This window comes from Ceratotherium simum, chromosome 5 (assembly GCF_057802395.1).
Source record: "Ceratotherium simum simum isolate JZ-2026a chromosome 5, ASM5780239v1, whole genome shotgun sequence".
Taxonomy (NCBI): domain Eukaryota; kingdom Metazoa; phylum Chordata; class Mammalia; order Perissodactyla; family Rhinocerotidae; genus Ceratotherium; species Ceratotherium simum.
The window spans coordinates 18,824,248-18,848,871 of record NC_141904.1 but is presented as its reverse complement, the minus strand read 5'-3'; the positions used below and the strand labels follow the sequence as shown (position 1 = coordinate 18,848,871).

Below are 24,624 nucleotides of genomic sequence, written 5' to 3'. Positions count from 1 at the left end.
CTATGAAGGTAGGTTACTATTATCCGCAAATTATATATGAGGACACAGGAGCAGAGTAACTCACCCAGGATTACAGAGTGACAAAAGGACATTATGGTTACAATTCCCCATTAATATATCAATACCTAGTTCTCTACAACAAATTTATTCTGTGACCCAGACAACATAACAGACTGATTTATTTGTGTTTATCAGTTGGCCACAGTTGCTTCATTTATAAAATGAAGTCTCTTTGCATTCTAGTATCAAGAGCCCTCTAGTCACAGACTCCCAACTCCAGCACTATCTGAACTCATCTGCCTCTGCTCTCTGTCCTTGTCTAGACAATTCTCTGCTAGTTGCGACGACACTTGCCCAGAGTTTGGAGAGATGGAACAACCTATAGGAGACAGACACTTGGAGTGTTCCATTTTGGTGAGCTCTACATAAAGTTTAGCAATTCTGACTTATAACTCCACCTAATTTATTAGTTGACTAGGAAACAAAGTGTTCCACGTGACTCAAGTTTCCAAGAAACATAGCTTTTCAAGTGTACAAATGTATTTGACAGAAAGCTTTAAAAAATGTATATTGTAGTTCTTCACATCCTTAAAAGGATAGCACTAAATAACATTTAAACTTTTCTTGATGACTCAGAGCCACTATTAAAAACAACCATTATTTCTAATGTTTTCTCTATGTCAAGCCGTCAGATTAAGTTCTCTTCCTATAATTTTCCTAACTCTATAGGGCTGCTTCGCAGTACAGTTGCCACTCAGCACATGTGGCTATCAAACAGCTGAAGCACAGCCAGCTCAAACTGAGATGTGCTCCAAGTGTAAAATGTATCCCCAATTTCAGAGACTTCGTGAGAAAACACAAGGTAAAATACCTCATTGATATTTTATATTGATTACATGTTGAATATAATATTTTGCACATACTAGGTTAAATAAAATATAAGTTTAAAATTAATTTCACCTGTTTCTTTTTACTTCTTAGAATGTGGCTCCTCAAAAGCTTAAAACTACATATGTGGTTCATGTTCTATGTCTACTGGACAGTGCTGCCATGGAGCACCAGGGTATCTTTCTAGTGTGCAGCTTCCAGCATGACGTCAGATGGAGAGCCTGACAACTAGTGGAATAAGAATGTTACATAAGAAAGAGCTCCTCTCTGGATATTACTATACCTTCAACTTCATAAAAATGTAGCTTTATTTATGTTGTAAGTCTATAATTTCATTGATTTTGTCCCAGGTTTCATTAATGAACAAATGCTCAGAGCAGCACAAAAGATTCTTAAACCTTAATGGTTGGTTTCAATTTAAATCTTTAAATCCTATGACCCAGTGACTTTAGATTTAGATTAGAGCTTTATAAAATCAAAGTTCTAATGCTGACTCAGTGTTCAGCCCTAGACAAGTTACCTATCTTTTTAATCTTAATTTCTATATCTTACAAATGATATAAATATCAACTACATTTGACTTCCAAATAAGGTTACTATATAGGACATTTCTGACTTAAGTAAAATACTTGTACCTAGTTTTTCAATCAGATGACAATAATCAATACGTTCTTGAGGATTCAGAGATGACAACTGAAATATGTACTGTTTTTTCAAGTCTTCATGAGTCTCCTCTATCGTTATAATCTGAAATGGAAGAGTTTTATTTTAGAAAAAAATTAACATTAAAAAAGTTATCAGGTATATGGTTCTTTTACAGTGATCTTTTACTTAGTCTTCTGAGTTATCATATATAGAAATAATAATACAATGTGAAGAAATGCAGTTTTCAACATTCAATGAATCCTTGATATTGATATCAACAAATTTTGAATATAGCATAACAGCAATATCCAAAAGCCACATCACCATATTAAGGATAAACAAACCTTTTCTCTAGGGTGTGGAGCCACAGGTGGGTTAGCTAGGGGGAAGGCAATACTGGGGGCTTGAGGTGTAGGGATCAGGTGGCTGTCTTTTATTGGAGTTTCCAGTTCTTCAGAGATCGAGTGTTTGGGGGCTTCAGTCACACATATGTTTCCAGGATCACAGACAGCTGAGGAAAATAAAATGCTGCAAAGTGATGTTTTCCATATACAACTAAGAACAAAGTCTGGGAAATATTCTCATCTGTCTTAGCCAAGATGAAATTAAAAACAAATTCTGGAATGTAAACAGTACATGCAAAAGAAGTAGCCTATTTCTAGGGCTTATAAATAAATGCAATTAATTAGCCATAAAAGGGCAAATGGTATATTATCTGTGGGCTTCTCCCATCCCTTTCTCTAAATACCAAGCTTTCATCAGTAAAATGAAACCCAAATTTGTAAAACAAAAGCAACTCTACACTTGGAGAAAATCAGAAGCAGAGATAAATCTATACACCTAGTGTAGATAAATAATCATGTGATATGAAAAAGAAAGGGGGAAAAAGATGACCAAAGATGAGAGATAGGAAGCATTTTGCTTTCAAGGTAAAGCCCAAGCAAGAAAACAATAGAGGAATTCAGACAAGAACTCATACAAATCCAAAGAACAAATGTAGGTAAGTGCTGGGTGGAATTTAGAAGATTTACAATAAGATGATTAGGAGAAAAACCAAGCATTGACTACACAAAAGCAAAAAGGACTAGAATGAAAGATTGCACAATGGTGAAAATAAAATAATAAAATAATCCTGGAAAAAAATAATCCTAAATTTCCAAATTTAAGAATCAAAATATTTTTCAATTTACTGATAAATTACCTCAATTTATATATACTTACTTTTCTGACTCTTAAGTTTAAACCAAAATCAGAAATATCTAGTCAGTTTTTTGTTTGCAGGTACAATTCACAGAACCACAATGTGCTTATCTATTTATTTTTAAGAGGTAAACATGTACTTAATACAAACAAGTAAATAGATTTCTTTCTCGTTACCCGGTTCAGCAATTTCTGAATCATGTAAAGGCTCTTGGAAAGGAGAATCCTCTGATTTTTTAACATCAACCTGAGGCTCAGAGTACTGTGTGGGACAACTAGGCCACTGCAAATTGCTGGCAAGCCTTGCTCTCTCCTCCCTGGCTGTAGGGTCATCCCAGATGATCTGTTCATTTTGGGAGGGCTCTGTGTTGACATCAGGCACTGTCTGACGAGACTGCCTAAGGAATGAAAGCGACAATTTTAACAAACATAGCCACAACAAAATCCACACTCATAAATTCCGTCAGACTGTAAATTTGTGATTCACCTTTATATGCCCACCATCTAGCACACAATTAGCACTCAAAAATATTTACTGAATAAATGAACTTTGGGAATATTTTTCTTTTTAAAATGTTTCTCCTCGGGGCCGGCCCCGTGGCTTAGTGGTTAAGTGCGCGCGCTCCGCTGCTGGCGGCCCGGGTTCAGATCCCGGGCGTGCACCAACGCACTGCTTCTCCAGCCATGCTGAGGCCGTGTCCCACATACAGCAACTAGAAGGATGTGCAGCTATGACGTACAACTATCTACTGGGGCTTTGGGGGACAAAATAAATAAATAAATAAAATTATAAAACGTTTCTCCTAGAAACGCTATCTGTTTTAGCTAGAAAATGAAAGACATATTTTGACTGAATGTCAAATATGTCATATATTTAATACTTCCATATATTTAAAGCTTCATATATTTAAAACTTCAAACGGGAAAGTTTACGGTCAAGAGATTTAAAAAAAATTCTAAAATGATTGCTGTATTTAAAAATGAGATTTCTCTTAACTATATAGGTTTAGGGAAACATAATAATGTTTAAAATACTGGTTACTTTGCTTACCAGCAGTTGAGATTTCTCTTAACTATATAGGTTTAGGGAAACATAATAATGTTTAAAATACTGGTTACTTTGCTTACCAGCAGTTGTATTTTTATCACTTGAAATAATAAGAACAATAATTACATGGGAGGCATACTCTAAAGGCTGCCTTAAGAGAATGTCCTTTTGGCCCTTGGTAACCAAACCTCCGAGAATCTAAGGTAGACCAGCCTTATACTGAACTAGAGTAAAGTGTGTTTTGTGGTGTAATTGTAACAATTTCACTGGAGAGTAAGTAGAATTCCAACTATTTTCCTTCAATGAATATAGCAAATCTTTCAATGTAGATATAAATATATATATATGTGGAATCTTAATAAAAATAATTTGCCAAAGCTGATGGTACCCCCAAAGACTTCATTTGCCTCAAATACAAGATAGCCTTTTATTCTCAGGGTGTGTTTATTTACTCTGACTTGGCAAAAGATTTAGGCTCTCAATAACGATAAAACATGATCTGAAGTATATTAAACAAAAAGCCACTTTTATTCAGTACTCAGATAAAGAATTAGCCTTATGAAATATACCGTTAGCATAAGATAAATGTATAGTTCAATTAATCATTTCAAGATATAAGACCCATAACACTCATCATACAATTGGCGATTTTTCTATCAAGAAAAAGATGAAGTTATGCTGCTGAACTTAAGTCACATCACACTAATATCTGTATTCACCTTTCCTAGAAGACAAATTTGTAAAAAGAATACAAAATGCATGTAGGTCCAATAAGAACTGTTTAAATTTTTATATATATGTACTTACTGTTTAATACTAATAGTATTTAATACTAATTACTAAAGAACAGGGAGGACTGCCCATGAATCCATTTCAAATGAGACAAATTGGATCCTAAAATCATGTCTTTCTCAAGGGAGGTAATAAAAAGTACTAATCACGCCTCCCTGGGAACCAGTTGCTTGGTATGAAACAAACCTCTGTGTTTGCTTCCTGCCCCCACATAAGAATTCTAGAACTGCTTGGAACAAGGGAGGGAAGGAGCAAAAGCGAGTCAGCAAAGGGCCACAACCAATCGGTAACATCTGAATATAACATACAGAGTTTGGGCTAAATAAGGCCCAGCAGTATTACCCTTTTATTGGTCCTGATATCCTAAACTTCTGCTTTACTGATTAAAAAATAAAGAAAGAAAGCAAAAAGCAAAATTAGGCTCAACTTGTGGAAGTGAGTCAGCAGGAGGCTACATGAGGAGCTGCCTTTCTCTCCAGGCCTCTAGTCGTGCCCTCCTGCCTCCAGTGACAGGTGCGTACCTCAGTGCCTCCAGGACTCTACTTCGTCCACTGCGGGCAGAGCGAGTGCTGTCAGGGGTGGAAGAAGCACTGTTACAACCACTTCTGGAAAGGGAAGTCCTCTGCACTTGCGGCTTCACTATTGATGTTGCAGACATTATCTCCTGTAGCTGCTTTTGGAAGTTCTCTCTCATCTCCAAGGTCTGTGTCAGAGCTTGAAACAAACGCAAATACACCAATCAAGGTAAGTTTCTCTTTTTTATCACATCTTATTAACTACTTTGTCTAGAGTTGGTTGAACACAAATTCATTAACTTGGCCTTTACTGAATACTTACTACAGGCTGTAGTAATGTACAAGGACTATGAACACTGCAGAACATAACGGCGGCCCTCACCATGAGGACCGCATGTGAAATAATCAGGAAGCCTTCCAAAGACCTGCAGGGATTATCCTTTTGAGAGCCCCCTGCCTGCTTCTGACCCTCTCATGTTACGTACGACGCTGTGAGGTGCACCAGTCATTTATGTATGTGGTTTCCCCTGTAGTTCTTGAAAACACAGATCATGATACATTTATCTTTGGTTTCCTTGTAGACTAACACTGAAGTAGGTACTAAATAACATTTTTGGAATGAAGTGAGCGAGACTAACTAAACAGCTAAGTCACAGGAAAAGCTCTGGTAGGGTAGGATGAGTAAGGAAAATAGAAAGTATTAATCCCTTAAAAAGAGGACACCTATAAAGTTATTCATTGCAGCATTCTTTATAATAACAAGAAATTGGAAATAACCTAGATGTCCATCAACAACGGACTGGCTAAATAAAGTTGGCCACTCATACAATAAATACCAGACAGCTGCCAAAAAAAAAAAGACTGAAGCAGCTCCTTATGTACCAATATGAAACACTCCACAAGCTGAACTGTCAAACAAAAAGATCAAGATCAAAGTATAAACCAGCATATATAGTAGTCCACAATTTACATATTTTTTAAACAGCAGGGGAGGAGAGAACGTATATGTTTGATTATATATGCATAAAACAGTTCTAGAAGGATACATATGAAACTAATAACACTGGAAGTGTGGGAGAAACTCTTCATACCTCCTTCTATACCTTTAAAACTATGTGAAAATATACTGTACATATAATAAAACTTTTTGAAAATCACTGAAAAGATCTGAACCAAAGAACATATTTTTAAAAAATCACCAATTCCACCTACCTTTAATAGAACAGAACTGTATCACACTAACTCTGTAAAATACCTAGTTCTACAAGTTTCACACTTAAATCGCTTAAGGCTTTGCAAATTATTACTTAATGATTGGCATGGAACCTCAATTCAATCCTCGAATACATGCTTTACTTGTATTTAGCAACCTAGAAAATAAGTTTATTTTTCCATCTGATGCAAAGGAAGCATTCTGTATGAAAAACATATATTTATAAATTTTTTTTTTTGGTAATTAAGATATTTTACCTCCTTTAGAGTCATTCCTTCCATTTCCATTTGATGTTGCTAATTCTTTATTACCAGTGGTCATATTGTCTACATCATTTTCTTCTACAGGCAAATGATCTGGCTATTGAAGGAGAAAAATTACAATCTCTCAAACCAAGCCATTGTATAAGGTTTCACGGCAATATATGAGTATACATTCAGCTTAAGGAGGGGTAAATGTATTATCCATATTACCTACCTCATCATCCTTTGTTGTGGAACCAGCTGAGAGCAGTCGACTATTACAGAGTCTGCCATCTTGCACCGCACTGATATCCAAGCTCATTTTGGGATTGTAAGTATGTGGATAAAGAGATTCAGGAAGATGTTTATACTCTTGGGCACACTGCAATACAATGCTGTGTTTTAAAATAGGACTTAAAAACTCTTAGTGAATGAATGATGTTAAGTAGGATAAGGACAACCAATACCTTATATTAGGATGGTAAAAGTACACAAATTCAAGTTTTGAAAAGTAGTTGACACTTAAAAATTCCATCATACAAATGACAATTAAATTGTCCTCACTTTTTAATGTCATGTTCACTAAAGTATAAAATCTAATTCTATTTCTATACTTTTGCCAAGTATCAATCACACTCCAGGGAATACCCAGAAAGAAAAGATATGAGACGCTGCCACAGCATGGCTTGACAAGCGGTGCGTTGGGGGGCACCCAGGATCTGAACCTGCGAACCCTGGGCCGCCGAAGCAGAGCATGCACACTTAACCACTGCACCACTGGGCTGGCCCGCTAAAGATCTTAAGTTTTTGATGCCAAAGAAACGAAATGTGCACAGTTAACCAACTTTACATAAACAGAAACTGGTTTCTGCCTTGAAATAAAGTCTGTATACATTTTCACTTAAGAGAGAGGATATGAGAAAAAGTATTGCTTACTTCGAAAAGCCAATGCTCTGAAACAATGTGTACTCCTCTTTCTTTTACAGATTTATACTCTCGATTAGTGTCATTTGGTCGCCCTTGATAGATGAAATGAGTCACTGTTTCATCAAAACTCCACCTGAAACAACCAAATACCAAAAAACAAATAACAAGAGAAATTAACATAAGACCTTCACAAAACTTTCAAGAGCTAGAATAAGCAAGTACATTAAATGACAGGCTCCACTCCACTTTTTTTGGTCACATTTTATACATACATCTCTAGGTATATAAATGCAGAGAGATATTCAGAAGGGTATTCTTTATTTTTTTATTTTTTTTTTTGTGAGGAGATTAGCCCTGTGCTAACACCTGCCAATCCTCCTCTTTTTTTTGCTGAGGAAGACCGGCCCTGGGCTAACATCCGTGCCCATACTCCTCCACTTTAAATGGGACGCTGCCACAGCATGGCTTGCCAAGCAGTGCATCGGTGCGCGCCCGGGATCCGAACTGGCGAACCCCGGGCTGCCGCAGCGGAGCGCGTACACCTAACCGCTTGCGCCACCGGCTGGCCCCAGAAAGGTATTCTTTAAAATATCACTTTCCTCTTTACACTTTCTGAATTGTGTCAATTTTCTTTTATAATGTATCACTTTATAATAATAATAAAGGTGTTTTCAAATTAATAAAATGGCAAAGCATCCAATCTGTCCTCCAGTTGTTAGCAGTCACTCTTTATTGTACATTTGCTCTATGCCTCATAGCAGACTACGTACTTTACATATCATGATCTCATCCATTCCTCACACCAATCCTAAAACACTGGCTTAAGAAAACTGAAGGACATGGTTAAGTAACATGTTCAAGGATACTCAGGGAGTAAGTGGTAGAGCCAGTTCTGACTTCACAACTCAAACTCTTAGCTATTATATTATGCTATGATCTTCCGATTCTTCCCCTTTAATATTCTCCTGACCTAGGAAAATCAGGTAAAAAATGTAGAATATACCAACTTTCAAAAGATCAAGTAAAAACCAAAGAGGAAGTAAAAATTACACTTCTAAATATAATCATCAGGCCGGCCCCGTGGCTTGGTGGTTAAGTGAGCGCGCTCCACTGCTGGCGACCCGGGTTCGGATCCCGGGCTCGCACCGACGCGCTGCTTCTCTGGCCATGCTGAGGCCGCGTCCCACATACAGCAACTGGAAGGATGTGCAGCTATGACACGCAACTATCTACTGGGGCTTTGGGGGGAAAAAATAAATAAAAAAAAATAAATAAATAAAAAATAAAAAAAATAAATAAATAAAAATAATCATCAAAATAGAGGTTTCTCTTTATAGACACTTAACATACTGCCCATTTCCTAAATAAGAAATATTTCTGCACTTTTTAACTAGCCAAATTAAACAAATTAAGAAGAAATATTTCCTCCTACATTATAAACATCTCTATTTCCTACTGTCCATGTATCCTTAAAAGTAACAGTAAAAAACACCTCGCTTAATTTAGTTGTTAGTCTTTCTAATAATTGTTTCTATTTCTCCTGTGAGGTAAAAGAACACAACTGAAATAAATTATCAAGATAATCCAGAAAAAGAGAGGAATATTTTTGCCTGAATCATCTTGGTTTACTATTCTAGAAACTCCATCGTGATAATACTGTGAGTTTTAGTCCCCAGAGGTCCTTCAAGGACATACTGTCAATGACTATAGATGGTTCAGATGAGGGTTGGCAAATTTCTTCTTAAAAGAACAGATGATAAGTATTTTAGGCTTTGCAGGGCAAATAATCTCTTTCACAACTGCTCAACCCTTGCCCTGTTGGATGAAAGCCGCCATGGCTAACAGGTAAACAAATAGGCACGGCTGTGTTCCAATAAAACTTTACTTACAAAAACAGATGGTGACCTGCCCAACCCTTGGTCCAGGCCAGTGCTTTCAGCAAAATTGTTGCTTTACTTTAGGAGCTATTTTGAAAACTTGTGAGGGGGATTTTGGTTGTTACAATAATGTGTGTTTGTATGTTGGCGGGTGCTACTAACATTTAGTGAGTAAGGTCTAGGGATGCTAGAAATTCTGGAGAACAGTCATACATACAATTATCCCACATCCCACATGATTTTCTAATGTCCTGACAGAAATTCACATAGGTAAAAAAAAGTTGTTTATAATTAGATGAGTCTAGAACCTGTTTTACATATAAACACCAGTTATTTTTTGCAGTTTTAATATACATTAATGTACCAGACATGCAACTAACTATTGAGTAATTGCTGGAAGATGCACTTTGCTTAATTTGGAACTCTGCCAAATTGTGAACTCTCAGTAAAGTCACATTACCAACAGAAATACTGCTCATGGAATTTGAGTCTCTGTATCTGTTCCAGCCCTGTGGCTGTACCATTTGAAGTGATTTTACATATGTATGCAAACATATGAATACTCCATTTTCTTCTAGTGTTGTCAGGCACAGGTATTTACATACTAAAAATATATTCTATTATTATGTGCCTTCTATTAACTTTTATTTTTTAAAATTATAAAAGTGGGTAAGTTATGTTTATAAAATCCATTTTAGTATAGGGAATGTTATATAAATATGTGTAATTAAAAGGGGATGCTGCATCTGATGTGTTGAGAAGATCTGGTCTAGATGTTTATAACTGTCGGAAGAGGACAGACAGTATCAGATGACCTCTTCAGGATGTTTTGGTCCTAGCACAAAACATCTGGGACATCTTCACTTGAGAACTGATTAGCTTATGAACACATAAATATTGTAATCTCTACATACTAAAGGGTTCTTCCCTCTCAACCATTACCAAGTCTGAGAAATCCATTTCAGGAATAGATTTAATGGAAACTTTAAATTAATGCAATCGACAGTTAAATCCTACTTAGGAATTTCAGTAACATATTCTATTTTTCATACTGAGAGAACTGACATTTTAAATCTTATAAAGACAGAAGTCCTATATGTTCCTTTTAAGTCTTACATCAAGTTCACATCCAAACAGAATATCCCAGGAAGCATTCAATTTTGACAAATATACATAGCCTCACAGGTTGGCTGTGAGAATGAAATGAGATGATGCTCGGCTCATACTAGGTTCTCAGCAACCAGTAATAGGGAATATAAATACAAGAATAGGCAGTTACATAATATAATAGGTCATATTATATAATAATATATACAAAATAGATAACACAAATAATAGTTATAAGTAAGAAAGCTTCACTCTTCTACAATAGATGCATTGAACACTAATGCTTGTAACTATCACAGACATGTCTTATTTTTATATTCTCCTGATCTCATTTCTCTCTAGCTTTCTTATTAAATAGAAAGCTAACTGAAAAAAGACTTACCAAAGGGGAAGATGAAGCTAATCATATTCCCCAAACTGTTAGTTACTTGTAAAACCACTCATTATGCCATCTATGAATGGATGAATACAAGTGACCGAGAAAGCCAGCACCACAGACAGGGGAGAACAGTCAACCCAGCGCGGCTGGGTAGGAAGTGTCTCAATCCCCAATACTGATGCCATTTTTGTTAGAGACCTGTCTCTAGCCTGGCTGTCAGGTTGTGGGCAGAGTTGGTAATCTATGTCTCCAAAGTAGGAAAAATGACAGAAATTAAAACATCCTCAAAAAAGACCATTTTAATTCAGGAGTGCTGCAGTACTTAAACTGCTCACAGAAGGACTCTAATCTGAAAATCACTAAGGTAAAAATATGCTTAATCTCAGACCTAGATATATTACTAGACTATAAACTCCTTGAAGACAAGGATTCTTCTAGATTGTACTCATTATTCATGCATCTCTAGAATAGTGACTGGTGCAAAATAGGTTCTCAAATATTTCTGGAATATACCCTAAAAAATACACATATAAGAGTGAATTGATATGGCAGAGGGTATTTTAAAAGGATGTGGTAAATTAAAAATCAATTGGAGAGATTTTGTAGATGAGACACTAAAGGGCAAAATAAATGTTTCTTTATAGATGCTCACAACAGCTTTAGGTTCCCCTATAAATTTAGGCCATATTACCACCAAACAGAAAGATGTGCCAACTACCTGTAATCTGCTCCCAGAGAGGCGGCAATCCCATTTAGTTCACTCTGCTTCTTACTGAGTTTTTTACTAACACACACCACTACCTTGTGAAGTGGCTTTGGAGCTTCTTCCTGTCCCTGGAAAATAAAAGAAACACATCATTACTTACTGCTTGAAATGCTTTATCTAAAACTTCCTTTTAATAAGAGATCTAATTCTACCTTCTCTGACGGGGCCTCCTTTAATTGAGGGCTGGCAGAAAGAGCAACAGCATTTCGAGAGCTATTTGCCAAAGCGAGTTTCAAGTTTCTGACAATGACTTCTGAGAGTGGTGTGCTCAGCTTCCGTTTCTGCTGGCTGGGGCCTCCTGGAGTTTCCAAGGCTGCAAGTGCGTCCTATATGTATGGAGCCGGAGAGGGAGAGAGGGAGAGAGAGAGGGAGAGAGAAAGAAAAGGAGAGAAGGAGAGAGAAAGGACGAGGAGGAGAGAGAAGGGAAGAGAGAGGTAAACAGAAAGGGAAAGAGAAAAAGGAGGAGAGATGAAGAGAGAAGGGGGATAATACTCAAAATTAATTGGATTACAGCTTTAACCTCCCCGGTTTTCCTCCAAACAACAATAAAAAGAATGAAATGTTAACTGTATCTATACACAATGAAGAAAAAAAATTTCATGCTGTCCAGCAAATTGGTTCAAAGAGACTAACAGGCTTCCATTTTCAGCAGTGCTTACCACATCTGCCCGAATCTTAGAGTTGAAGTTGCAGTTAAAATGAAGGACACCAAAAAACAAAACAAACAAACAAACACAGAAGGAAACATAAGTAAGGATGGATATAAGCAAGACGGGAACTAAGGAAGGTTAAAAAGTCACACTGAGCTGAGAATTATGAAAAATCTTCAAAAGTACAAAACATATTCCTGGTCCCAAACCACCCACAGTTCCCTCATGAGAAGAGGCCACTGTCGTCAGGGGCTTGCTCCTTCTCTTTCCCATTTGCCTAGTATTCTATGTACACAGCACAAGGTATTTAACCAGTGTTCAACTGAATATTTAGATTAACAATCTCTTGCCAGCATAACGACGCAATGAATAACCTCGTACACACACTGTTTTGCACATGCAAGAGCGAAGGGACCATTTAAGCAAAATGTATGTACCAATGCTGATATTCTCGTGAGCAAAGCATTAGGGTGTGTGTTACCCAACATGCTTGACAGCACAGTGGGTAATCAGATTTTTCCTTTTTGCCAATCTGATAGGTTAAAAAAATTTATCTGCATGCTTTAATTTCCCACCCTTTTATACTGAATGAGATTAAGCATCTTTATGCAAGTATAATATTTCTATTTTCTTTTTTGTGACAGCTATCTCTTCCTATCCTTTGCCTATTTTTCCATTGGGTTATGTCTTTTTTTATCTTCACTTACATGAATATAACTGTATTAATTTATATATATATATCCACTGAGAGAGACATATATATATTCACTGAGATATACTTATTATATATATATATATATATATATATATATATCTCCACAGGGATATACACATATTTGCTCCCAATTTTTCATTTATTAAATTTTTGCCATGGAGAATTTTTTTTTTTTTGGTGAGAAAGATTAGCCCTGAGCTAACATCTGAAACCAATCCTTCTCTTTCTGCTGAGGAAGATTGGCCCTGGGCTAACATCCATGCCCATCTTCCTCTATTTTACATGGGAAGCCGTCACAGCATGGCTTGACAAGTGGTGCGTCGGTGTGCGCCCTGGATCCGAACCTGCAAACCCTGGGCCACCAAAGCAGAGCACGCACACTTAACTGCTATGCCACTGGGCTGGCCCCAGAGAATTTTTTTAAACAAATATTTTTACTGTACATTTATAAAATCTGCATAGCTGAATGTGGAGAATTTTTAATGCTGTCAAATTCATATGAATCTTTTATTTCTTTTGGGGTATATGTTATAGTTAGAAAGGCCTTCCTCACAGTGGGATTATTTAAAAACAAACTCTTTCATGGGCTGTTCTAGAATTTTCACACCTTCATTTCTTGTATTTATTTTTTCTTTTAGTTTTCTTTTTCTTTTTTTTTTTGGTGAGGAAGATTGGCCCTGAGCTAACATCTGTGCCAATCTTCCTCTATTTTGTATGTGGGACACCACCACAGCGTAGCCTGATGAGCAGTGCATAGATCCATGCTTAGGATCTGAATCTGTGACCCCCAGACCACCAAAGTAGAGTGCACGAACTTAACCACTACACCACTGGGCCAGCCCCCATTTCTTGTATTCAAACATCTGATCCTCTGAAATTTATTCTGATTTAAGATGTGAGGTTTCATCCGAACTGTTTTCTAAGATGGCTATCCAGTTGTCTGATTTGAGTGCTACCTTTATCATATAATACATTCTCCTATCTATGGGGTATAATCTTGTGCACTGATTTGATTATCCATGTGACAGTAACACACTGCTTCAATTATTGCAACTTTACAAGATGTTTTAATAAGTAGTAGGACTAGTGCATACCCCTCAATTATTCCTTTCAGATTTTTTATACTATTTCTGTTTGCATTTTTAATAGGATGTTACCTTTACAGATCTTTATGATGTTTAATTTTTTTTGCAAGAATATTGCAAGGCTTTCTATTTGCTAAAGTTTTTTTTTTTTTAATTTCTTATTTCTTCATAGCATTTAAACGGATTCTTCACATACAAAAGAAATCAGAAGCTCCCATACCACATCTACCCACCTTCAGCACCTGTGCCATGAACGCTGCTTCCCTTCTGGTACTTTCCTCTACTTAAGCACTAGACCTCAACCCCTCTCACTGACTCCAAGACATAGCTTTGCTTGTTTCACCAACTGGATCTCTACTGGATCAGTCACACTGGCATACAGTTATTTCTTCCATCTTAAAAACAAAACAATCTTCTTTTGACCCTACTTTGCCCTACAGCTACCACCCCATTTCTTGGTTCCCCTTTACAGTAAGACTCCTCAAATGCATTGTTTATATTCAATGTCTCCAATTCTCACTTTCCCGTATGAACCACACTGGCTTCTACTTCTACCATGTCATCAAAACCCTTACTGTGAAGATCACCAGTGACCTCCATAAAGCTAATTCCAGTGGTCATTTTCCTGTTCTCACTTTTCTTGATCTTCCCGCAGCATACAACACAGTTAACCACTCCTTCCTCAAATACTTTCTTACTTGGCCTCTAAGATAATCTCTAAGCTTTCTCTTCCCTCCCTGGTGGCTCCTTCTCAGTCTCCTTTGCGGCTTCCTCCTCTAAATGTGAGCCCCTCAGGGTGTTCCTTGGATTTCTTCTTTTCTTTTCCTGCTCTCTTGGCATCTATTCTCATACGGCTTTAAGTATTACCTACAAACTCAGATCCCCAAATTTCTTTTTCTAGCCCAGACCATTCCCCAAACTTCAGGCTTTATATGTAACCGCCTATCTGACAACAGCACTTGGATATCTAACAGGCATCTCAAATCTTATGGGTCCAAAACATGAACTCTTGATCTTTTTTTTTTTTTAATTCCACCCCCCACCCCCAAAGCCCCAGTAGATAGTTGTATGTCATAGCTGCACATCCTTCTAGTTGCTGTATGTGGGACGCGGCCTCAGCATGGCCGGAGAAGCGGTGCGTCGGTGCACGCCCGGGATCCAAACCTGGGCCGCCAGCAGCGGAGTGCGCACACTTAACCGCTAAGCCACGGGGCCGGCCCTGAACTCTTGATCTTTAAGCCCCAGTCCCAACCCGTTCTAGTCAACTCAGCTGATTGGCAGGTCCATTCTTCTAATCTCTCAGACCAAAAATTTAGAGAAGGATCCAAATTCTAAACATTTAAAAACCCACCATGTACTAGGGAAAACTGATTGAGAATGATTAACATCTACACATACCCTTGTAAAACTATTAGACTTTAAAGATAAAAGAAAAATCCACGTGGCCTCCAGGAAAAAAAATGAATTAACTTATGAAGATAACATAGTTATACTGGCACCAGAATTTTCAAAAACAATACACACAGCGAGGCAGCAGTGGAGCAGCACTTTCAGGAAACTCAAGAAAAAGAATGCAAACCAAGAATAGTACACCCAAACAACCTGTTGCAGACTTGAGGCCTTAGTAAAAGTCCTGAGTGTGCAGAACTCAGGACACACTATACACACGAGTTCTTCCTGAGGAATCCATGTGTACACTGTACACACAAATTCCATCCACCAAAAGATGACAGGGCAGCTTCACAAAGGACAGATGGTGTGCATCTCATAGATTTGATTGTCAAGTTAGGACTAAAACAAGGGTGGGTCCACGGTTGAAGAATATATTGGGCCGGCCCCGTGGCTTAGCGGTTAAGTGCATGCGTTCCGCTGCTGGCGGCCCAGGTTCGGATCCCGGGTGCGCACCGACACGCCGCTTCTCCAGCCATGCTGAGGCCGCGTACAGCAACTAGAAGGATGTGCAGCTATGACATGCAACTATCTACTGGGGCTTTGGGGGAAAAAATAAATAAATAAAAAAGAATATATCAACATTTTATTTTCCGAAAAAGTGGAAAAATGTAATTACAAACAGTGGAAGAGAGAAAAAGGGGAAATAAAGTAAGATCATTGACTGTAACAGAAGCAATAAGTAGGAGTCAAAACACATAATTTAAAACTGACAAATAAAAGGTAAAGTAAGGAGGAGGATTAAGGGGTCTACAAGAAATACTAACCTAAAAGTAACCATGAAAATAAAACAAACCAATAAACACTTTCCTAAATACCAAAAGGAAAAGAAACTAAGGAGACAGAATAAGTGAAGAAACACATATACAACATAACCACAAAGTAATTACAACATAATATATGACAGAACTGAGACCAAATTATCAGTCATATTAAATGTGAATGGGTTTAATCTGCTTAATTGAAAGAAAAATTTTCAAAATGGTTCATCAAGCAAAACTCAACTCTATGCTGTATACAGGAGGAACACTCAAAACAGCAACCCAAAAAGGCTGAAAATGAAGGAATGCACAGACTAATGAGGCAAATAAAAACAATAGGAGAGTAGGGATTGAAATCCTGATACCAAAGTAGACTTCAAATGAGACAATGGACACATTCCAACTTACATAACAGTTATCAATATCTATGCACTAATTAATACAGCAATTATCTATTTAAAACAAAAACCACATGAGATGCAAGGAGAAACAAAAACTCATCAATATTAGGACACTTGAAAATACCACTTAGTATGAGAGAGGTTAAATGAACAAAAAATAGGAAAGGGTAAAAAAGATCTAAACAACATAAGTTAGATCTTGTCTGTGTGTGTGCATGTGTGTGTGTGTTATCTCAAACACTACACCCTGATAGGGAATATATCTTCTCAAGAAATGTTCTCAAAAATCAAGGAATGTTCTCAAAAACTGATCATATATATATCAGGGTACAAAGAAAAGATCAGTAAGTTCTGTGAACCAGAAATATTACAAACAACACTCTAATCACAATGCAACAAACCTAGAAATTAAAAACGAAACAAAGTCCTTCCATCTGGAAATTAATGAAAACTTTACATATCCCAGTAAAGGGTATATGAGTAGTCCTTGTACTATTATTATTTTGCAACTTTTTGTAAGTTAGAAATTATTTCCAAGGAAAAAGTTTAAAAAAAAACCCTTATAATACCTTGTTGGCAAGGATGGGGAACACTGGGTGCTCAATACACTATTGGTGGGAGTATAAACTGGTACAACCAATTTGACAGTTTGTCAGTCTCTACTAAAGTCAAAATATGACCCAGCAACCTCACTTCTAGTACGTACCAAAAAGAAATGCATGCACACATATTCCAAGAGACATGCACAGGAAGGTTCACAGTTGTAGTATTTGTAAGAGCAAAAAACTTGTAACCACGTAAATGCCCATCAATGGTAGACTGGATATGTAAATTGTGGTATATCCATATAATGGAATATTACACAGTAATAAAATCAATGAGGTAGCAACATAGATAAATCTTTCAAATGATGGTTGAACAAAAAAAGACAGAATCAAAAGAATAGATACTACAATTCCACCTGTTTAAAAGTCAAAAACAAGCATAACAAAGCTACAGAAGTCAGAAGTCAGGAGTGATACCTTTGGGGAGGAAGGAGGAAGCAGTGATGAGGAAGGGGCATGAGGAAGGTTCTACGGCATGGGCAATGATCTCTTTCTGAACATGAATAATGGCTTCCCAACTGCTAACACTGATATTTCATTTAGCAGCACATTTACTGTACTTTTCTGATGTGTGTCAATGAAAAATTAAATTTAAATAAGAGGAGTGTTTTTTATTGTGAGATGTAACATATGTTCAATTTTGAGATTATTCCATGGGCCCTTTCTCTGTTTTCAGAGTAAAAAATTCAATACACCATATTAGATCAATTTGAAGAAAATACTGATTATAAGATGAAGTACTACTTTATGTATCAGCAAAAAAAGAGAGAAAAACATCACTAAATAAACTATGACTCTAAACAATGAAACCTTTAACTGTGTTCTGTACCTTCACTGAGACTACTTCAGAATCATCAGCAAGATATCTAAAGAATGTTCTGAATGACTGGAAATATTTCTACTATTTTCGTGCCTACTAATATTATTCCACTGACTATTCAAAAAGCCTGTGAGCTATGAGACCATGGAGAGCATCTAGATACACTCCATGATTGTACAGATGAGAATAATGAAGCCCAAGGAGGTTGACTTGCCTTAAAAGGAAGCAAGAGGCAAAGCAGAGGCCTGATTCTAGACCTCACAGTTCCCAAATCAGTGGTTTCCCTTTACTTCTTAAGGCATAAGGAGCAGTGTTAATCACGGTACAAAATGTTACTTCAGAAGAGACTTGATCAACAATTTAGCTTGGAGAAAACTGTCCCAGGTATCAATTTGTATTTATTTTCTGAAGATGAATAATCTATAAACTTTATAAGTGTGCTCCAAAATATACTAGTAAAAATTATTAAAATGTTGCTTCTTGGGGCCGGCCCAGTGGTGCAAGCGGTTAAGTGCGCGCGCTCTGCCGCGGGGGCCCGGGGTTCACCGGTTCGGATCCCGGGCACGCACCGACGCACTGCTTGGCAAGCTGTGCTGTGGCGCCGTCCCATATAAAGTGGAGGAATATGGGCACAGATGTTAGCCCAGGGCCAGTCTTCCTCAGCAAAAAAAGAAGAGGATTGGCAGATGTTAGCACAGGGCTGATCTCCTCACCAAAAATAAAATAAAATAGAATGTTGCTTCTTAATACCCTATGAGCAAACTTCAATAGATGAATGGTATAATAGTTTTGCAAAGGTTCATGGATAAAAACATCATAGACAATGGTGTGAAATAACCACTTGAAAGGCTAAAAGCTACTACGGGAATAGCGAAGAAAATCATCTTTGGGAAATAAAAAGAAACGATTTGAGAAGGTTAAATAAGCCCTTGATTTGTGAATGAAGTTTTCAGAAAGGGAGTGATACTCCAGTGCTCAAGCGATCAAACAAAGGTACTGACTTAACTCATCTTTTTAAGGGAAATGATTGAAAAGTAAGGTGATAATAGAGACATTTTCAGAAAGCAAGCACTGGTGTACACCTAGAATCAAACATAAGTAGCAATGTGTTTATATTATTTTATAGTTTACAAAATTATTTCATTACATCATTTCATTTGATCCTTACGATAAATCTGTGAGTTAGAAGAAACTGATGCTCAAATATGTTCAATGATTTGTCTAGAGTCATACCGTTCACGACAGGCTTAGGACTTGAACCCAGACATCTTGATTTCATACCATATATATCTTTAGCTGTTACCTCAACCCTGGCTATATACTGGGACTCAATAATATGAATTTACTTCCCAGCATCTCTGGAAAACTTACTACTACAAACTTTAGAGGTGATGCAGAATTTAGTGCTTTATGAACTATAAAATTGTTAACTCGGGGACCATTTTCTAGAAACTTACCTTCACATCAAAGGAAGGCTTGAAGAGTTTGTCCTTGGACAGAAATTTTGATGGTGTATCTAGGTGTAATGAGGGCTCCTTCTGAAGTGGCTGTCCCACTGCTGGGGAGACGGAGACCTGTCCGGTGTGCTGTGAGATCACGGCATGGAAGGCTTTACTCTGAAAGCGGTTCATATCCAAGGGTGTAACGGCTGTTTTCCTGTGAGTGTCCAGGTGCGTGGCAGGCTGCTCTGGAGTATCTGGATTTAGATTCACTCCGTTTGTTATTTCAGTTTCCAAACTTTGTTCTAGAGATTTAAAATGAAAAGAAGCAAATGTGAGCCACCAATGTCGTCTTTTGTCTTTAAAGAGGCACACAAGAAGTGATGTTTTTACATCTTATTGTTAGTTTTCGTGTGAATTCTTGGGTACACTTTAAACCATGCGGTTATATAACTACTTTCTAAGAAACAAACCAGATGATGTATTAAAATATATGTTGAGTTAGACAAGCACATCAACTGAAACAATGATTAATGAAATTAGATTTCCTGCTTCATCTTGTTGCAGCTTGAAATATTCTCAATAAACCTCACAATTTGCCAAAAATTATATAAATAAATGTCATCTTAGTTAATGGCAGAGTAAAAAGAAAATTCCAATTATATGTTCTCAGAGTTAACAACTACAGGCAAGTTTTTGGAAAGTGCTTAATGAAATTTTAATACGAACTAAACATCACTTTGCCTCAGCTGTAAAATTTCCAGTCTGTCTGGGTAAATAAGTAATGGCTCTGAGAGCTGTTCCCAAGCTGCTGACTTGTCCCTAAAGTTTGCACAGGGACGCCATCATCTTAGAAGAAGGGCTACTGTGTCCTCCCACCTCTGTCTCCTACCTTTTTTCAACATTTAACAAAAACATTTATTAGATGGCTACTCCATGCCAGGCCCAATGCTAAACAATAGAAATATATAATGCACAAGACATGCACGTTCCTTGCATTTTCAGAGCTTATAGTTGAGCAGGGAAACACGAAAGTAAACTAGAATTATAACACTGGGATAAGAGCTATAAAAGGGATAATGTGGAGTGTTATGGCAAGACAAAGGCCATACTTGGTGAGTCACGAAAGGCGAAAGGGAAAGTGACATGCTAGCTGAGAACTGAAAGATGAGGAGGAGGAACAGGCAAGCATGAGGTGGGCTAGAGAAAACATGCACAAGTCCAAAGATGAGAGGAAGAGAGAGCACATTCCTTACATGGTATGTCAGTGTGGGCCACAGAAGGAACAGTAAATGGGATCCTAGCTCACACCCTTAGACTTGAACATTGAGACCCTAGAATGCCCCCAAATTGTTTTGTATCCTCTAGCTTTCAGATAGTGCCTAGGGTTGATTGGACAGATAGAAATTAAACATTTGTGCTATGAACACACATTTATTTTGCCACTCAATAACGCATGCTCAACAGTGGCTCACTGTACCCAACATGAAAAGTAGAAATCAATGACCTTTCCCAAAAACAAGCTTTGGCAAATTCGTATCCCAGAAACCATCAAATTGTAAAAATATACATAAAAGAACAAAATAAAAGTATTAACCTTCTTTAGGTGAATTTTCAATCAGAAAATGGCTTTCATTTGCTCTCTTTCCCATTCTAGCAGTCTCCAACAGCCAAGCTATAGTGACTGCTGGTAAATTCCACTTCTTGGCAGCTTCGTATTTAGAACCACCTGGTTCTTTCAAGACAAGATGTGTACTGGCAAGCATGCCTTTCTTTGCATTGGATTTGCGAACAAAGAATTCTTGAACACTGAAAGTTATATTTAAAGAAAAGCAAATCATCATATACACAATTAGCCAGCAAACTAAGAACAAAGTTTCTAATATAACAATGTAGTTCAAGTTCTAAGAATAAGATAATACTTACTGATTAAAAGTTGGTTCTATTTCTTAAATTAAGCAATCAATGTCTTTAAAAATGCTTACTCTAGGATAAAAATGTATTGCTACAACTAAACTTTTTAAAAAACATAAGCAAATTAAACTAGACTTTCCAAGAAATAACCAGAAAAATTACCTCCTTAATTAGTCATCACCCACCCACCTTGTCCTTTCCTCCCAAAAGGAGCATGGAACAACTAGGGGAGCAAAGAAAGTATATAAATAACACATTATATCTTTTTAGCCCACTACACCTTCTCAAAGCATCTTCACCTATAATCTCATTTGATCCTCAGAGTATTTGTGAAATGGCAATATTTTACAAAATATTGTAAAGACACAACCTGGGAAAAGATATGGAGAAATTAAGTGACTTGCTCAAGATCACAGAATATTAAACACAGAGAATGTGGGGGCAAAAACAGAAGTCCGCCATTGGTGATATCAACAGAATTCAGTCTTACGACTTCTGGGTTTTATGTTCTAGTTCCCCACTTTTAAGATTTTAAAAATCTCCCACGTTTTTCCTAGTGTTCGTGGTTTGATTTTTCACATTTAACCCCTGATCCATTTGGTACTTATTTTGGTATGAGATTTGGCTCCAATTCTATTGAATCCTATTTATTGAATAAACCATCTCTTCCTCAGCAACTTGAAATATCACTTTTATCATATACTAAACTTCTTTTTGTATTTGGGTCTACTTTTAGACTTTGTTCATTCACTGAATTTTCTGTTACTTATAGCCACACTATTATTTAGTGAGGTTTTACAAAATATATTTAAATAACTATTCTATTTCAGAATTTTAATTACTTTCCTGCTTGCTCATCTTTTCCTATGAATTTAAGAATTAGTTTGCTTATTCCCTAAAATCCCTAAAAAATTTTGTTGGTATTTTTATTGAGATCATGTTAAATTTAAACATTAACTTAAGGGATAACAAACTTCTTTATAATGTTTAGTCTTCCTTTCCAAGAACATGTACATCTTTCCTACTGTTCGAGTCTTATTTTGTTTCCCTCAATAGCATTTTACAAGTTTCTATAGCTCTTTCAAGTTTCATGTGAAACTCATTGCTACGTGTCTTATCTTTTATTGCAGATTTAGTAAGATAAGAGGGCTTTATATTCATTAGTTCTTCTAACTGATTGTATATATGAAGGTCAATGATTTCTGTATATTAATGTTCTACACAGCTACTTTACTGAACTTTTCTCTGAGCACTGCTTTAGGTGTACACCATAGAGTCTGTCGTATTTTTGTTATTATTTTCTAGAGTTTCTGCAATTTCAGTTTTTTTCAGAAAGCTTTTTATTGTTTAATATAATTCAAATACTGAATATAGCAAAAATGGAAATATACAATTTAATGAATTACTATAAGGTGAAAACCCTTACTACATCCACCACGTCAGAAGAATCTTGCCAGCCACTCCAGGACCTCTCCAACATGCGCCTTCCTTCCTTTTTTTTTTTTCATGAAGATTGGCCGTGCACTAACATCTGTTGCCAATCTTCCTCTTTTTTTTTTCCCCCTCCCCAAAGCCCCAGTACATAGTAGTGTATCATAGTTGTAGAGTTGTAGCTCTCCTATGTGGGATGCCACCTCAGCATGGCTTGATGAGCGGTGAGTACGTCCGCACTCAGGATCTGAACCGCTGAAGCGGAACGGGACAACTTAACCGCTGAGCCACCAGGCCGGCCCCCTTCCCTTCTTAATAGTAGCCTCGCTATGGATACTTATGGTAATCAGTTCCTTACCTTTCTTCAGTTTTACCACATAGTGTATCCTTAAACACAACACTTAGTTTAGTTTTCTATGTCTTTTAGCTTGTAGGTTACCTCTTCTTTCCTCACCCCTTTAATATATACTTGTTGAAGACATTGTTGAAGTCATTTACAACGTAGAGTTATCTCAGAGCCTGGATTTCGCTGATTGTGTTGTTGTGGTGTAGTTGAACATAGTATTCTCCTGTCTGCATTTCCTATATATCAGTAGTTGAATCTAGAGGGTTCATCAGATCGAGGTTTCCTTATTTTGCAAGACTACCTCAAGGTGGTGGTGTGTTCTTCATCAGGAGGCATATAATGTCCTGTTTTCTCTTTATTATGTGACTGACTATTGATTTTCAAGGCCTAGATTCTTTCATTTATTAGGAGGTACAATCCTATCATTCCTTCTTCATTTATTTGTTAGAATACCTTGATAAAGGGAAACTTTGCCATATCCATTATTATGGTACTTTGATACAGACTGTATAGGAAAGGCAGTATATATACTTATCTTTCTCTTTATTTACCAGTTTTCAAAATAATGGGCTGGTTTCCTAGCATCTTTCAAATGTGACCAATTAGCTTAGTTTGTTTGGTGTCATTATGAACTAATGATTTAAACATTATTGATGTGTTTGGATCCACTGTCATTATCATCTCTAATGATACTGAAATTTTCCCGTCTGGCCAGTGGAGGTCCTTTCGGCACAACGCCCCCCGGCAGTCTTTGATAATGTACTTGCTATCTGGTCTGACAAAACGTTCCAGATTCACTGGTACCTTTTCTGCCCCAGCTCTGGAATTAATCATTTCTTCAAGCTTTAGTTTCTTTCACTGGAAAATGGTATTTTAAGATCACAGTCTGGGCACTGGGGTTGCTTGTTACTATTGGGTTGATAATGATTTCTAATCTTATAGCTGGTTTTGAATTTCTCTTTGAACCAAGAGTTATTAACATGTCTAGTAGATAAGGTCTTATTTTCTCTTTCTAAGTTTTTTTTGCACTGTGATTAGAGAATATGGTCTGCACTCTTTCTACCTTAGGGAATTTACTGAAGTTTTCTTTGTGGCCAATTTCTTTACAGGCAACGTGTATGGTGTTCCCCAGGCACCTAAAAAGGCATGTTCACTGTTTCAGGGAAGATATCCAACTGTGCTATTTAAATCTATATCTTTCCTTGTTTTCTGTTTGACTTGTCATGAAGTAAAAGATGAAAATTAAACTCTCCTACAAGTAATGTATTTTGGTTGATTCCTCCTTATATCTTGTTATTATATCTTGTTATTCCTGCTTTATGAATGACAGCCATGCTATATTTGGTGTATATGTATTTTACCTTCAGTGCAGATAGCACTCCACTTAATGCCTGTTTAATGCTTTTTGA

The 24,624-nt window shown here is 37.0% G+C and overlaps 1 protein-coding gene across 3 annotated transcripts in view; it reads right to left on the bottom strand.

Annotated features, from left to right (window-relative positions):
- Window positions 1-24,624, bottom strand: part of TOPBP1 (DNA topoisomerase II binding protein 1) — a 61,708-nt gene that overhangs the window by 13,540 nt on the left and 23,544 nt on the right. For all 3 annotated transcript variants that reach the window (XM_014789509.2, XM_014789524.2, XM_087430558.1), the window contains 11 exons: window positions 21,122-21,333; window positions 19,543-19,829; window positions 11,752-11,925; window positions 11,552-11,667; window positions 7,480-7,603; window positions 6,779-6,925; window positions 6,559-6,661; window positions 5,095-5,287; window positions 2,911-3,131; window positions 1,878-2,044; window positions 1,524-1,635 (listed from right to left, as the gene is read on the bottom strand). In XM_014789509.2, coding sequence (XP_014644995.1) covers window positions 1,524-1,635; window positions 1,878-2,044; window positions 2,911-3,131; window positions 5,095-5,287; window positions 6,559-6,661; window positions 6,779-6,925; window positions 7,480-7,603; window positions 11,552-11,667; window positions 11,752-11,925; window positions 19,543-19,829; window positions 21,122-21,333 — 1,856 coding nt within the window. The remainder of the gene's footprint in view (window positions 1-1,523; window positions 1,636-1,877; window positions 2,045-2,910; window positions 3,132-5,094; window positions 5,288-6,558; window positions 6,662-6,778; window positions 6,926-7,479; window positions 7,604-11,551; window positions 11,668-11,751; window positions 11,926-19,542; window positions 19,830-21,121; window positions 21,334-24,624) is intronic.